At 41.0% G+C, this 17,219-nt stretch overlaps 1 protein-coding gene across 2 annotated transcripts in view; it reads left to right on the top strand.

Annotated features, from left to right (window-relative positions):
• Positions 1-994: 994 nt before the first annotated feature.
• The window catches only part of adgra1a (adhesion G protein-coupled receptor A1a), a 27,881-nt gene continuing 11,656 nt past the window's right edge, over positions 995-17,219 (top strand). For both annotated transcript variants that reach the window (XM_046069146.1, XM_046069145.1), the window contains exons 1-3: positions 995-1,265; positions 7,911-8,038; positions 9,239-9,362. In XM_046069146.1, the coding sequence (XP_045925102.1) occupies positions 1,263-1,265; positions 7,911-8,038; positions 9,239-9,362 (255 nt within the window). In that variant the 5' untranslated portion in view covers positions 995-1,262. The remainder of the gene's footprint in view (positions 1,266-7,910; positions 8,039-9,238; positions 9,363-17,219) is intronic.

Below are 17,219 nucleotides of genomic sequence, written 5' to 3'. Positions count from 1 at the left end.
GATAGTCATGAAGATTCGGAGCTGTTGACTAGATCACTTGTCACTTTTCACAAGTAGCTATGGCCTAGCTGTGGAATCAATGCAGTAAAATGTACATTTGCCTCTGAAATGTAGCCTAATCACTTTAGCCTATTTATCAACCAAAGGCAACTGGTGGGGAGGAGAAATATAAAGTAGCAAAAAATTTATGTGAACTAGGCTAGTCTTCCTCAAAATTGCACTCTACTTCAGCCCGGTTATTTCACCACTGAATCTAGCTACCTGAAATTCTCCTCATTCTAGAATAGCCCACATCCCATAACAAGTCATCCTTAAAAAGAACAGTTACCACCCACTCTCTAGTTGTCTGAATATCATCTGAAACGTCACACCCTCCTCTGCCTCATGTGCCGCCTGCACTTTATTCAACCGGGTATCCCCGCCCCTGCTCACTACGTAACATGCGGCACATCGTTACGGGCAAATGGAGCGCAGCCACTATCTTCACTGACCTGGATTGAGGAGGGTCTGGATTCTACCCAGCTGAGAGGAGAAGACACTGTCGCAGGTAACTCAGACCTTTGCTTTTCATAAAATAAGCGATGGTATATTTTCACGCATAATCTTTGTGTCGGTCATTTGAACCATTCATGGCATTGCTATAGTGGACATATTTGGAGAAATAACTGAATTGCCCGTCCTCGAGTCAGCGCGCAAACACACTGTCAGATCCTATTAATAGCCACGTTTCCATACTAAAGAAAATATATGCGTGACCACGACCAGTCTATTTTTGACAATTTGACAATTTTATTTCCATCATCTCCTGCCTGTCGTCTCTATTCAGGACAGGCTATATTAGTTTTAAACAGTCTCCTGAACGTGATCTGTCATCCTCCCCACCGCCCACACTCATGAGTCATTCAAATCTGGAGAATTATTTAAAGTGTAGGCTAGGTTCGAGCAACACTGTGGCAGCTGACTCTTTCTGCTTTGATTTCCCTGACCAGTGCTGCCGCTATGGAGTCGGGACCGGGAGGCTGTTGCCGCCCGTCCGCGCTTCTCCTGGAGCCGCCAAGCTGGAGTAAGAGCAGTGTCCTACTGAACACCCTCCTGTGATCAGATCTTCCTCTGCTGCACCTTTGCTGTTGGAAGAAGGACACCGGCTTGATTAAGAATCTCGTCCTCTACATGGAGCAGGAGGGCGCAGGGTAGGAGGGGCAGCAAGGACGTTTCAGGCCAGACCAGAACTTCACAACTGAAGAGCATCTCCACTAAGACTAATGGTAAGGTGCTTTTATACCTGTAGGCCTAACCAGGTATTAATTATGGTATCATCTTTATGTTTTGACTTCAGAAACCATTGCTGCTCTCTGTTTAGCCTACCGATTTTTTATTTTCATCATGTTTTTGTCCCAGAGTAAGAAAACTCAGGTTATTAAAGTTAAGGGGAAACATAAGGGAAATATTTCTTAGCTGATTCTCAGGCTGGTACTAGTCATAACACCTTAGACTTTGTTTCAAATCCAGATGCTTTTTTTTTTTTTTTTTTACTGTTCTTAAAAACAGAAAAAAGGGAAATTGCACCTTTTATCCTTTATACAGACCACAGACACTCTTCTAGCACTGCATTAGTAATGTTCCTAACATGCAGCTTTGCAAGTTAGCTGCCACTGAGCAGAGGACTTCAGGCATGGCCGGATAAACCCACAAGGGTCCCCAGGGAAAAAATAAGCTATGGACCCATACTGACCTGTCTCTCCAATCTTCTGTCCATTAGTTATTTATTAGTAAGTGGTAGTCAGAGTAGTACTCAGCCTGTGAATTGTAAAGTGTCTTCTATGCTCTTCCAGGACTCATATTGAGCAAAACAGTTTTATTCTTGTGCTATTACAGGTAGGCTGGATCAGTGCTCTATGACTACACACAACTACTTTTTTGTTAAAAATGGAGTCTTAAAATGATCTCCGTCCACACCAACATTTTTGCTGTGTATCAAAACTGATCTTAAAACAGTTGAAAGCGCATCTCTAGTGGCCATTGACATACACTGCATGCGCATGCTGGTGTAAACAGGAGGAAGATTGTCTGCTCCACAGTTGCAGAAGATCTAGCAAAAGAAGAACGTACTATTACAGAAGAAGAACCACACCAGAGATTTTTTGCATGGACCCACAATGAGCTGGAACTGTTACTAACAGTAACACAGGAGTACAAAGCCACTGTGGCGGCGGAAAACAGACTGGGAGTCGATGCAAAGCAAATACAGCGACATGCACAGTACAAGTGCATAAATGTTATTTGCACAGTACAAAATATTTTAAAGTGGTCATATTATGCTCATTTTCAGGTTCATTATTTGATTTAGGGGTTGTTCATAGGTTTACATGGTTTCATTTTAAAAAACCACCATATTTTTTGTTGTACTGCAAATTGCTGCAGCTCCTCTTTTCACCCTGTATGTTGAACGCTCCATTTTAGCTACAGAGTGATGCATCTCACTTCTACAAGATCTTTGTTGGCAGTACCTGGTCAAGGACTTCTAGCCAATCAGATGCAGAGTAGGGCGGGTTGTGAGAAGCCGGTGTAGGTACCAGATGTGCTCGGGTGTTCAGATCTGCTCAGGGTCCTGCGCCTGCTAGTAACGTCACATAACGTGATTGGCTCTACGTTTGTAGCTACCGTTAGCTTAACTTGATCGGCAGCTAACATTAGCGTTGTAACATTAATACACAGCTAACGTCAGGCTGTGTTAAGTCCCGTTTAATAAGTAGAGCTGTATTTCATTGTATAAGTTCTCCCAGAGCTGTTAAATAAGATTATTTAACTTAAATAACATTATTTAATGGCTCTGGGGTTGATCCGAGGACCCGTTAAAACTATATCTGTAAGCAGACCGACATACAGCCAATCACAGTCTGCTACATCATCACGTTATGTGATGTTACCGGCAGGCGCAGGCACCCCGAGCAGATCTGACCACCCGGTAAACACGGCTTCGGTTCAGCTGTACATGTTGCCGACCAGCTTGGCAACATGTACTGGAGCAAGAGTTTCAGAGTGGTGAGTTATTAATCTGTAACAAAAGTATCTTTCATCCATAAAGTTTTAACTGAGCTCTGTCTCTACATCACAGTAACAACTTTATGTCCACTGACTGCCTGGAGGGTAGCTAGTGTTTGGAAGGGAGAGGAGAGAGAGCAGACAGATGTCTTGTCACTGTGTGCTGCAGCTCAGAGGCGTTTTTCCACCTGTGTTTTTGAGGACATGCCTGACTCGCCGCTAGGCGAGTATTATGACGCTTGTTACAACATGACGCAACATGGTAATGGAAGAAAAGGCTGGACTACAATCGGGCGGTTTTCAGGCAATTTAGAGTAGTGTTTTCTGTGGAAGATGGGAACTTCTCTGTTTTAGTCTGGACAGAAAGTGCAAACGTAGCAAAAGTTCTGCATTTTAAAATGAAAACATAGTAGTGTGAACGCAACCTATGTCAACAGTTTAAAATTGCCCAACACTGTGATCAATTAGCTAAAATCGGAAACTGAAAAAATGATAATAAAATAATAAAACAATGTGGGACCTCCTTCTCCTTTTTCCATCTGGCTCTATCGTTATCAACCATGCAGAGCTGCTTCTTCTTCTTTCTGTTTCATGGCAGATTGCAGCCAATGCTTACTACCACCACCTGCTTTATGTGAAGTGTTGTTCTAACTCTGAGTTGTGTTCTAGCAGTGCGTCAAAATAAAGTCCTCTGCTGCTTTCATGTTTTTATTGGGGGGGACAAATGCATGTGTTCTAAATATTGAGTAGGGCGTGCCCCTGCGTACCCCCTGAAATATACGCCTATGTTGGCATGGTTCTTGGGATGGAAATTTTGGTCTGTACATCAGTTTTAAATGAAATTTCTTGACAGTTACTGGATGGGTTGACATGAAAATTTGTACAGATATCAACGCTGCCCAAAGGATATATGCCTATGACTTTGGTCATTCACTGCATATGTCAGCAAAGTGTGTCTAAGTAAAGTCTCATGAAGCTGGTAAAATGGCTGTAGACTCTTAATCTGTCTATCCCAACTTTATGAAGTGCGATACAGAATCACTGAAGGCTCAGGCCTCCCCCAGGTATGATTAACTATCTAGCCATCTAGCCTTATCTTCAAGAGTCAACTGGGTTCCTAGCAGCCAGTGTTGATGTTCTCAATCTGTATGGGTCCATTTTTGTTAGGTCTACATATCCTTGGTTCCCTTTTGGATCAGGTACGTTTTTTCTGAAAATTAATTTAGGCAAGTTGGGTTCGAGTAGTTTTTCCACTGAGCCTTCATGTATCAGGTCCAAAAATTCTGACCTATGAAGACTGCTAGTTAGGAAACTGAGATATAGCTGGGCATATAGGGGTGTTTTTGACAACTATTGTTGCTGAATTTAGAAATTAATCAGACTTTATGGTAGATGATGCAATCAATTAAAGAATGTCTTGATCACTACTATTACATCCAGCAGATCTGCTCAGGACATCCATGATACTAATAAAACATGTCTGATACACTCAAGACCAATTATCCTCAAGAGATGTGTGAACTAAATCGAGTTCAAACATCTCACAGAAATGTAAACATCAGGGGAAAAAAACAAAGGAGCAGGAAGTCAAGAGATGAAAGCCTTTACCTTTGACCAAGCAAATGTATTTAGAAGAGAATATGACTTTGGATCTTGTAACTTCTATCTGGAGTCCCTCCCACACTTGTAAGATGGTGAAAAAAATTTGTTTACACAGGCGTAAGATTCAGAACAAAAGAAGCCTAATTACAAAATCTTACCTCATGACACAGCGTGTGGTCAGTGATCTGAGATAAGTAGAATGTCGTGTGCACAGATCTCTGCTACTCTGTGTGCATGTCTGTATTTTTCATTTTATGGGATCTGCAAAGGATTTAATCAGTCATGCTCTGTCTAATAGATGGGTTGTTCAATGGAGCGTGATGAGAGAGCATGCTGTCCCGGAGAGAGGTGGAGAGAAAAAGAGAGAGAGAGGTGGAAGACATGACAGTGTCTCTAAAATACAAGGCCTTGCAACACAAAGGAAAGCGAGTTGACACTGTCGTAAAGACAGAGCCAAGTTAGCTCTTGATTCCTGCTTCCACAGGAATCTTCAGCTTGAATTATACACATGCAGGAGTGTGTTCCAGTAAAAAGAAGGAGAAGGCCTAACTGTTGTTTAAAGGCATGTTTTGTCTTTTATCACAGAGGGAATGCTAGACCTGTCCAGGACATGCACATCACTTACTGTATATGAGTCACTTTCTCTAACTGCCCCCACAGCCAAGTCATCTGAGCAATATTAATGCATGTGCAGTGATTCGCATTTCATAAAATGTGTTTGTTGGTAACCTCATGGATTTGTCTTTTGACATGTCAATCAATCATATTTATTCACTTTCTTTCAGTGGGACATTAGATCTCCTTTCTGTGTACCACCATTTTAGATTGATGGCCAAAGATTTCACCACGTTATAATGGCTTTGTTTTTATGTTACTATTTCCTTTGATTCAACCCACAGCCCCCACCCCCCAACTACTTAAGTGTCCAAAAACAGGTTTACGGTTTGAAAAATGAAGTATTAAAACCCAACGTTCTGTAATAGCTTGAATTCTTTCTGACTCTAAATCTCCATGTTTTGTTTTCCATGTCAATGTATGATGGTAGATGCATGTTTGCCACTCAGTTCCGTGACCAATATCCATGAATGGATATCAGTTTGGTGCATTTCATCAGTGAAGGTATAGGTTTACAGATTTTTGGGCGTGGAGTTTGGTCAATGAACATGTCTCCATCATAAACTGCATGCTGTGCCATTTATTGTCCATTATATAGGCCTACCAATAGAGCAGTGTGGCACTATGTATTTTAATAGTTCTTGAACAACAGAAATGTTTTGTTGGCAGTAGGAAGACTTGATTATAGTGCTGAAAGAATTAGACAGTTGACAAAAAATAATTGGCATCTGATAATTGGACTATTGGACAAACAGAAACAGAAAAGAATATGCAGATTACTCAGTAATGAAAACAAACCTCAGTTACAGCCCAACGTCATTAGCAGGATTGGGGCAGGCTTTCATAATGGCCGGTCGAAGCAGCTCCTCTCATCCTATAAGATTACTAGACAGTACTGTATCTGGCTGAGATAAAAGTGCAGTTGGGTTCCAAAAGGCAAACATACAGCTTCCCAAACAAAGTCTGATAATATGCCTTTTGCTAATGTTAAGAGACACTGAAATCCCTTTTACCATGTTCTACATGTTTAATGATGTGCACCAAGTTATTTTAAGACAGTGATGCCAGTGCAGTTAGGCAACACTACGACTACAATAAGCAGTGGTACACTGTCTTTCTGTCTATCCACAGCAAGCAGCTTTGATAACAGAATCAATATAAAATTATATTATTGTAATTTCACTATAAATTACATTGAATCAATTACTGCACATTCACATTACACTACAATGCAGAGGGTTTTTTTATTCTATTTTCCAGTCATTCAGTCTATGTTGCTAGATACTGGTACCATGTCAGGAGATTTCATTAATGCACTCATACTGAAAGAAGCTTGAGTAATTGTTCAGGGCTTTGGAAACATGCAGCACATTCCAAACTCTAGCAGCATGTCTGCAGGCTTCATGTAGTCATTCTGACGAGCATGAGCGAGCCTGGATGTTATGAGTGCTGATAGTTCATGGCAACATTGTTGTTAGCAGCACTGTGTATATAGGAAACAAGTTTATTTTCTTTAAGAGCATTCCTAAAGCTCTTGGCTTCTAACAGCATGTTGGCATCCAACACGTTCTCACTCCCAAGTCGTCACACATGGATGCTTGGGCAAGACCCCTTGGCATCACATTTGAACCCACTGGGTACTCCTTTAGCGTCATTTGTGGACGTGCAGGGCTCCGTGGTCAAGTAAGCAATAATACAATATAACAATAGCTGGGCACAGCGACAGTGCACCGCTTCCTTGAGTCTTGTGCTGCTTTCACAGAATGGATTGTAGAGATTGAAAGATTCCCATGTTTGTGACTTGTGAGCCTTCATGTCATTGGACACCTCAATGGGGGCTGTATTCGTGCAGGGTATGGTTAAAAATACTGTGCAACATAGCACACAACATAGGTGTTACTTACCATGAAAGATAGACTTTGGCTGATGTGAGGTGTCCATGTTTGTTTGTTTTTCTGGTACTTCCAAATTAAGTACCAAATCAGATATATAGATGCTTTGAGAAAAATCCCTATCTCCCAGTTATTATGATGACTTGGATGTTGACATGACTTCTCTTTACAAGTTGGAAACTGGCAAAGTTGAAACAGAAACTCCCATTTGACATAAACTGAGCATTGTCATCCCGTTTGCTACTATTATCATGCATACCAAATCATATGTTCACAGATCCACATGTGGCAACCTGCACCATTGCTGGAGACGCTGCACAGACATAGTGATTGAAGAGAGCAAACTGTTGTTCGTAAAGAAATAATTCCACCATATAATTCCCCCTGAAACATTTCTATTTGTGCAGATAATGTGAGCTTTAATTGAAGGAAATTGAATTGACAATCCAGCTATTGACTAGCTAGAGCAAGTGTGTCAAAGGGACCACCGTCACTTGGTGTACGGGTAGCTATAATAAGCAACGTTGTTGTCATGTATGATTTGTCCTAGAGGGAGCGTGTACAGGTTGAATAATAACGATTCAAGAATCAAACCCTGAGGACTCCACGTTATGGTGATCTGCTCAGATTTCTTTCAGACCAATCCTCCATTGTTTTTCATTGAACAAGGGCACATATCTCTGTGTGGTTTGCTTTTTATTATCTGTTCTTGGTGCTCCAATTATCCTGATAAATTTGTAAACTTCTGTCATTCTGCAGGATTTGAAGCGAGTGCTGTCCTTCCCACCATACCCCGGGGATTACCTGCATCCAGTGGTGTATGCGTGCACAGCAGTCATGCTGCTCTGTCTGCTTGTCTCCATCATGACCTATATTGTCCACCACAGGTGAGATGAACATTTTTAAAAGGATCGTTTTCAAGTCTATGTTAATACAATACTCACATGTCCATTTGCATGTTGAAAAAGATAGTTGCTATAAAGACCAATAAAGTATGCTTCTTGGATTGTCTAACAGTTTCTAAAACCCAATTTAAAATAGTGGAATTGGCATTCTGAACACTTTAGCCTTTAGACATGATTAGACAACATGTCAATTTGTTTGAAGCATACTAAGGTCTTAAGCATTCCTCCTTCATACTAGCTCTGCAGTGATCCCCTCCTAACATGACTTCAATGTAAGAAATGGGGGACAAACTCCTGATCTTCGTTCCAAAGTTCCAATCTGTCTAATACGAAATTCCCAGTTAGTGCAATGTTATGCGACTTCATCCTGAAAGACACTACGTATCACCAATCAAATACATGCAAGTGCACATTCCTGCAAAAATTTTAAAATTCTGTCTCATTATATTTTAAACACATGCAGTATTTTGGTGTTTGATGAGCCTTAAAACATATGTATATAACATTCAAACTGGACTTTCTGGATTGTATTCATCTCACCAGTACCAGAAGAAACACTCCCCCACCAACATAGCCCATTGCATTGTTTTGATGCAGTACTGTTTTCGGTCTGAACACCCGATATCTCAGACTGCTCAAATGTCATATTAGCTTCATCTGAAATCGAGAATTCACTGTAGCATAGAACGAGGAATGTGGATTTTGATCCCATCTCTTAGAGTGGAGTCACATTAGGAAGGGTTTACCTCAGGGCCAGTGAGGACAGGGACACTGGTTACAGTGAACAATAATTCTTTCAATGTACATAGGGCATGTAGATATTATGTGTAAAGTCATATCCTAGATATAGATTTATGTTATGCTGTTCATGGATAAAAATTTAAATGTTGTGCTATCGAGCAAAGGTTAATTTGTTAATTTGGCATAACACCAATACAACAGTAACTACATTTAATGATATCCAATCAAGATATTAGAAGACGTTTCGTCTCTCATCCAAGAGGCTTCCCTAGACATCGATACATTTTATGATTTTATTCCTTTGACTGAACATTTTTAGTCAAAATGCAACAGACTATTGAAAAGCACAGTACTTAATAATAGGTGTTCACTGAAATATGTCCAACTGCCACAATAACTACCTCATATAAGGTCACTTTTAACTGTATTCATTGTGTGCAGTGTGATCCGCATCAGCAGGAATGGCTGGCACACACTCCTCAACTTCCTCTTTCACACGGGGCTGACATTTGGAGTTTTTGCCACGGGCATCAATCAGATCAACTTACCTTTCGTGTGTCAAATTGTAAGTTGTTGTTTTACTACTTTCTCAGCACGTTATTTCCAGCATGTTTAAAATATGTTCTGCACAGTATGATGGTCCTGAGAGAATTGAAAGCTTCTTCAGTTGTTGCTTTTAGGTCACTGGCAGCTATACGCTTCACTTAGAAAGAGAGGCATCAGTGTCCATGGGAAGTGAATGTTCACTGAGTGTGAAGTTAAATGGCTATACCATTCGCTTACTCCACAAGCTAAAACTGTCAAGGCTTGCTATATATTATTTTCTTTCATTTTTCGTTTCAGGCTGCCCATGTGTAAAAAAAAATAAAAATAAAAATCTTGAGTAATTGTGCCGGGCTCAAACATACAGAACAGTGCCTATTAAAAAGGTATTCACCCTCATTAGACTTTTTAGTGACCTGTTTTTTGTTGTTGTTGCCATGCTCTGTGAAGTTGGACCTTTTTGTACAGCTCAGTTGCAGAATGGCAATTAGATGACTGTCCATTCTTCATTCCGAATGTCATAAAATATGTTACATATGGGATTCAAAGGAATTAAAAAGGGCGTACAAATTATCAGTATGTATGTGCTACGAACTTTCTTGCTGCATCTTTAACAAGCAGGCATGAGGCACGTGTAATAATTAATGTACAAGAATGAACTGTCACCGCTAGTTCAAACAGATTAAGACCTGCTTAATTATAAATTGCATTGAGTTTAAAGGTCCTGTACAAATACAATCTAATGCTATATTATTGAACTGCACATTTAGAGTTTAACTACACAATCTACCAAACTAACATGACACACAACTAATCAGTGGGTTAAAGCACATTTGAACTACATTAACCAACTAATAGTTATATCAAAATGCCAATTACTTACACTTAGTAAAACATGCAAAATGTTGCATGCACAAACCCTTTGAACAACAAAGAGAAGACACGAACAGGCAAGAACACTACAGCACACTCTTAACTGAGCAGACCAATTAGTTGTAATTGCTGCTGGCTGCAGCTCTGCTTATTAAAATGTCATACAGGTGGCAAACATAGCTTAACTAAACAAGCCTTTTTCACAGAAGAAATATTGGCATACTACAGTATGACGAGCGCAAATGTAAATAATAAAATGAGAGATGGCCTTTTTTATTTTTTATTTATTTAGCTGATGCTTTTATCCAGACAACTTTCAATAAGTACATTGAACCATGTGAGAGAATCATGCAAGTACAATTTTATCAAATATGCTGAACTGCTTCAAGTGCTACATTAACAATCAAGAGATTTTTCTATTATTCATGGGCAAAGGTGCAGTCTGAATATGAAGATGAGTTTCTGCTGTCCTGATGTCCATTTGGAGCTGGGCTCCCTCATGGTGAGGAAGTACCAAGGTGATTGGCAGTAGTAGAATGTAGTGGACAGGCCGGGGCGTATGGTTTGACCCTGTCCTGGATGTAGGATGGGCCTGACCCATTCGCAGCATGGTAGGAAAGTACACGTGTCTTGAATCTGATCTGAGCAACCACCGGTAGCCAGTACAGGGTGCGGAGAAACAGTGTAGTGTGAGAGAACTTGGGTAGGTTGAAGACCAGTCAGGCTGCTGGATCAGCTGCTGACGTCGGATGGCACATGCAGGCACACCAGCCAGGAGCAAGTTCCAGTAGTCTAGGTGCACGATGACAATTGCCTGGACCAGAACCTGCGCCTCCTGGCAGAGGAATGGACATATTGTCCTGATGTTGTGGAGGATGAATCTGCAGGAGCTGTGTTGTCTAAGTTGGCAGCAAAGGACATTCGGTTGTCCAGTGTCACACCCAGGTTCTTTGCAGTCTAAGACAGGCACACCACAGAGTTCTAGATGGTGGGTGAGATTCGATAGATGATAGTAAAAGGTAATAAGTCATCCATCCATCCATCCATCCATCCATCCATCCATCCATCCATCCATCCATCCATCCATCCATCCATCCATTTATCATCAACCGCTTATCCTGTGTACAGGGTCGCGGGGGGGCTGGAGCCAATCCCAGCTGACATTGGGCGAAAGGCGGGGTACACCCTGGACAGGTCGCCAGGGTAATAAGTCAGATGTTCTTATTCTCTGTCTGGAAGTCACAGAGGAGTACAAGTGGGGGCTGTCTTCAGGCGATATGAGATTTTCTAATTCCTTCAAGAATTCCACGTAACTAGCATACTAACCGTAAGTTCTAACCATATTTGTGTGTAGACACAACACGTCCTCATACCTAAACAACAAAATAGGTTGATTGTCAATTGTCCCCAAACGACATGCGTGTTGTTGGAAAGTACGACACACATGTTGTACTCCTTTAAAAAGTAATATGACTTCACTTATTACTAGGCATTGAAAGTATCTACTTACATTATTTGCTACATTACTATTACTTTCAACCCCCACATCACCCTACCCCTTCCTTAAAAGTAACAGAAAATCTGTTCAGCAGCTCATTTTAGAAATGAATCCACTTTCCTGGAACAATAATTAACCTTAGGAGTCAACAACCAGCCAAACTGAAAACACCGCAGCCTCTCAGACCAGATGATGCTGTACAGTATAGGCCAGGGGTTTTCAAAGTGTGAGGCGGGCCTCCTTAGGGGGGCTCCAAACAGTTTCAGGGGAGGCTCAGTGAATGGAAGTGAAACAATGTTACATTAGTTATTGCATTAGTTATCAAAAACAGATCACATAGAATAGCCTACATGTGTGAGAGTTCAGAGATACAGTAGTTTTAGGGAACTGCTTTCTCCCCTTATAGGCTATATTTAAAAATAATTAAAAATAAAGCAAGTCTCTCCCGACTTTTTAACTGATAGCATATTCATCACCATTAAGGAGTATGACTTTTACAAAACATAACATCTTAACGCCACTGGCTGAAATAAAACAAATAAAGCAAGTGTCTCCTGACTTTTGAACTAACGTTACTGTTTTGCACATGCATTTATAAGAGAAGTTTTTTGGCTAACAGCTGACTTGAACAACATAAGGTCCGGTGCCGTTGACCTGCCACGCAGTCGCACATGTTTTATTAATATGCAAACTCTGAAATGGCAGTTTATTATTGAGTCAGCAAGAATTGACAAACAATTGCGAAATCTATGTTGATTGCAGTGGTTGACTACAGTCTTCTGACCAGCTACAAAAGCGGTTTTGCCCCCTGACTGCGCGTGCATCCAGTAGTATTTGTATACAAGTAACCCGTCTATATGACTGTTCCCTAAAACGACATGTATGAGCGTTGGCAAGTATCAAGCTTTAAGGACGTTTTGTAAGTCACATGACAATGACAACACTATGACAACACTAGTTTGCTTGCTAGGGCTGCACAATTAATTTAATCGCAATTGCAATGGTGATGTCATCCTGTGCGATTACATAACTGCAAAAGGGTGCGATTTAAATAAACAAGAAAAGTGTGCTCTGTGTGTGACCCTCTCATCTCTCTGTGCACTGCTGTCTTCTCATTATCCACCACCACACCGGGCTCTCGCATGTGCCCCTAAAAACAGATACGTGTGAACCAGAAATGTTTTTTTATGAGCAGTAATGTTAAAGACAACAGCCTACCCTAAACCCCCTCCCCGCCCCGCCGCTAATCGTTCAAAACATAGTCGGACTGGCCACCGGAATGCCGGTAGGCCGGTCACTCTGTGACAGACAGGTGTAGGCAGCTGACGCGGTAAGACAGTAGAAAACAGGGAGAAGATTTGGGTTTAGCTAACTAGCCATTTAACGTTAGCTTGGTGCCTTTTGTTCAACATGTTCAACTTTTCACAGAGCCGATGTGCTTGTCAGTGTCACTTTTTGTCAACTGACCAATCACAGCCTTGATGGGGTGGGACATTGTGCCAAAATGTGCTCACTTTAGCCACCTCCTCCCGAGAGTAACAAGCTTCTCGTTCTGTTTTACATCTGTTTAACTAAAGATATTGTTATAAATATTGTTCAGTAATCTTTTTCACATAAAGTGTGCTGCGGTTTGTGTTGGTGTATCTGTAACCTGGTTCAAAGTCTCACATGCCACAAGCTGCAGAGCACCAGTAACAGTAGAGTCTTCTGTGATGCATGTTTTAAAAAGCTGTTGACAATGTGGCAAAATCAGTATTTTTGAACATTTCAAAATCTCTATTGTCAGTATTTTGTGCATTGTCCTTGTTAATCAAACAAGGAGACTCATAGCACCATTTGTTCCATTATATCGCAATTGCAATATTGTCCACAATTTTCACAATATAACTTTTTCTCCAAATCGTGTAGCCCTACTTTATACTATCTCACCTGACTTCTTCCTTTGCTGCCATCATATGGCCACTAGAGGTCATGGCAAAAAAATAACAAAAAATTTAAATATGGATCGTAGTAAGTTGCTGCATAATCGACCTATATGGCCGTTTTTCTGAGAGGGGCTGAAGTCCTGAGGTCGCGAGGAGGCGTATCCAGAGATGAACTGCGTCGAGAGGTTGCAGTGAGTAGTGAAACTCAACTTGCTCACCTGACCATTTTCTAATTCACAATAAAAAGAAATTGATTCAAACTGCGAATTCTTTTGTTTGAATTTGTAAATGTTCAATAATGTCTCTTGGCTGTTACTAGGGAAGTTGCATATTAGCCTATCAGATGACTTGATATCTGTTGGGCCAACAACAGGACAACTAGCTAATCAATAACAGTTTACTGGGCCATCTTCAGTGATGTTGGAAGGGAAGACGTCTCCAACCTCTTGAGGTTCTTTATAGAGGTTGGCATGTTGGCATCTCTTTTCCTGGTTCTTGTCAGTACACATGCAGCAGCATTCTGGATCAACTGTAGAATATTAGCGGGCTTATTCGAACAGCCTGAGAATAATTATTTGCAGTAATCCAGACTAGAAGTAAGAAATGCTGTCCTTAGTGTGGGAGTTGAAGTGAAAGGAATTGGTAATCATTGGCGCCTGTTTGGTGTAATTGTTTAATCATACACGAGACGATATGCCTACAAAATCCCTGACTTTGTGCAAGTGAACCTAAAAGAATGGCTGCTGTGTTGAAGGCAAAGGGTGTTCACACCAAATAATTTAATTCTAAATATTAAAAATATTAAAAAAACTGGGCGGCTGTGGCTCGCGAGGTAGAGCGGGTTGGCCGTTAATCGGAAGGTCGGCGGTTCAATCCCTGCCTCCCCCAGGCTGCATGTCGAAGTGTCCTTGGGCAAGATAGTGAACCCCAAATTGCCCCTGGCGGCTGTTCTGCCAGTGTGGGTGAATGGTGAATGCAGATGTAGTGTAAAAGTGCTTTAAGTGGTCGAAAAGACTAGAAAGGCGCTATACAAGTACGGAGCATTTACATTTTGTCATTCCCTTTGCATTTTGTTAATTGATGAATATAATCTATTAACATGTCTATTTTTTAAGCATTCTTACAGCATTTTTCCACACCTGCCTAAAACTCATACAGTACTGTACACCCCTTTAATATTATTTACATAAAAATAAGTGGCTACAGTAAAATGTTATCTGATTAAGTGGCCATCACTCCTTTTACACATAATCCATTTAATACGCTAGCACTAACTCTCATCCTGACCTAGATGTGCTTGGCTCTGGATTAACAGCTCTGTTTGGTAAAAGAGTGCTATCTGGAGGTATGGTTAAGGCTTCTTTCCTGGACTTGATCCTGTAGCAAGTCTCACTCCACTAGGTCTGCCCTCTTACCAATGTTATTGACTATTTTCTTCCTGTCTGAATCTATGTCCTCCCTGTATTTCTGCTGTGCCTTCTTTAAGTATCCCTCTCTCCTTTCTAGGGCGTTATCGCATCACGCTAGATAGTGCAGCGGCTTCACTGCAGCACAAAGTCATTTGCCTCCCTGTGTCATGGCTGGTGCAAACAGGGTAACAGCAATACAGGGGTAGGACCCAAATGCAGAAGACACTGATGAAAGATAAGCTGATGCAGTTCAGTAATTTTTTAAAACAATATGAGGAACACTGGCTTACAGGGTGGTCAAAAGTGCCCTGAGATAACTTTTGTTAAGATTTGACACTACATCAATTAGCAGCAAGATGCCCCCTTCTCCACGGATGACTTCCAAGAAAATTGCAGTTCTGGAAACTAGGCTTGTGCCGATTGGATTGGCTATCGACGATTGAAGGGATGATCAGCGATTGGTTATTCATGCGCCAATATTAAATTTTAACTAACTCCCTGTCAGAACTAAGATGACATAAAAGTAGTCTCTAGAATCTGCACCACATTGTAGTGTTTCCAATTCATTGATTTATTTGTGGCAACACACCACAATATCAATGATGACGCCACATACTATTTAATATGAGTAAATCCCAATTCAGTGCGGAGCTGCGTGCAGCGCATAGATTTGCTCAGCACTATCGCTTGCTCGCTCTCTCTTTCTCTCACAAACACATTCAAACAGAGCTGTATGAATATAAAATAACTAAAGCATTCAAGTTAACTCTGAGAAGTTAGTCTATCTATTTTCATAACACAACGTTGTCAATGTCGGAGACCCACCTTCAAATAAGTTATAAGCAAGTATGGAAGGAGCCTACCTAATAAGGATAGCTATGTTAACATTAACGAGTACAGCTGGGTTGTTGAGGTTAGCACGCTGTACATAGCTGCTAGTCAATATGGACTAAACACGCAGCGCCACAGTTGCACAATAATTCTGTGGTAAACATTGTACAGTGTATTTACAGATGTTTCTGGTGGTTTCTTTTAAATCTAATAAGCCTATTTCTTCCATGCTGGCATCTCACTGGCATGCTGCAACATAACACCGCCCCCCTGGAGATCGTTGATCTCAAGTAGCCATGATTAGACAGTATGAAAATAAAGAAGATCGCCCAAGCTTACTGGAAATCAAATTTCACCGGTTAGAAGTGAACGTGAACTACTATACCGTGGACTCAAAAAAGTGGACAAGAGCATACTAAGACATGGCTAATTAGCTCGAACAAGACTACCAAGCTAAATAATGTAAAAGTGGTGGTCCTCCCTGCAACTTTCTTGGTGCAAAGCCTAAGAGTAAATAATTTTCCTGGGACATGGGAGGACGTGTAACAGGCAAGTCCAGCACCCTGAGGTTTGTGATGCAACTGCCTGCAACTGGCAGGCTTGCATTATCATCCATGCAGAGCGCCCCTTCAACCCCTGTACTTCAGTGAAATGATTCAGTGGAAACATGGCAGTTTTCTTTTAACATCAATCTGAATTCAGAGAAAATTTAGTGAAAATATCAGACATTTTTTTTATTAAAAGCAGGCCTCCCAAGTTATATCAAAAGTTTGGAGTGAGATAATGCGTGTTAGAGGAGGAGCCACTCAAATATTTACAGCTGCGGCCCGTCGGCCCCTGAACTTTAGTTGAGTATTTTCTTCTCATGACTTCTCTTTCTACTTCCACTCCACCACATCTCAAAGGGAAATATTGTACTTTTTACTTTATCTGACAGTGTTACGACCCCCCTGTTGGTCTAGGGGTGTGGGGGCCATAAACATATAGGCACAACTGGTAGATCTTAAACAAGGTAACGTTTATTGGTAACATGAGATGTAGACAGGTAACAAAAAGAACAAAAGGAGGGTGGACGAGGGTGCTGCGAAAATAACAAACCAAGTTAAAATAAAAAGGTCCTCAAAAGGAGGCCTACACCTATCTACCGTTTTAAACAGGGTTGAATCTTACTACAAAAAAACACAAAGAGCACAGCACCCACTCCACCTGGTGAAACTAACAAAATAGCAAACAGAACAATAAGTGAACTTCTCCACTGCACTCAAATGTGGAGCTAACATTCAAAGGTATGCAAATGTTTACCTAAACACAATGTACAGCTAATAGGCACTGAAGGTGGATAG

This window comes from Micropterus dolomieu, linkage group LG14 (genome assembly GCF_021292245.1).
Source record: "Micropterus dolomieu isolate WLL.071019.BEF.003 ecotype Adirondacks linkage group LG14, ASM2129224v1, whole genome shotgun sequence".
Lineage (NCBI taxonomy): Eukaryota > Metazoa > Chordata > Actinopteri > Centrarchiformes > Centrarchidae > Micropterus > Micropterus dolomieu.
The sequence above is the reverse complement of the archived record's forward strand: the minus strand, read 5'-3'. Positions and strand labels throughout refer to the sequence as shown.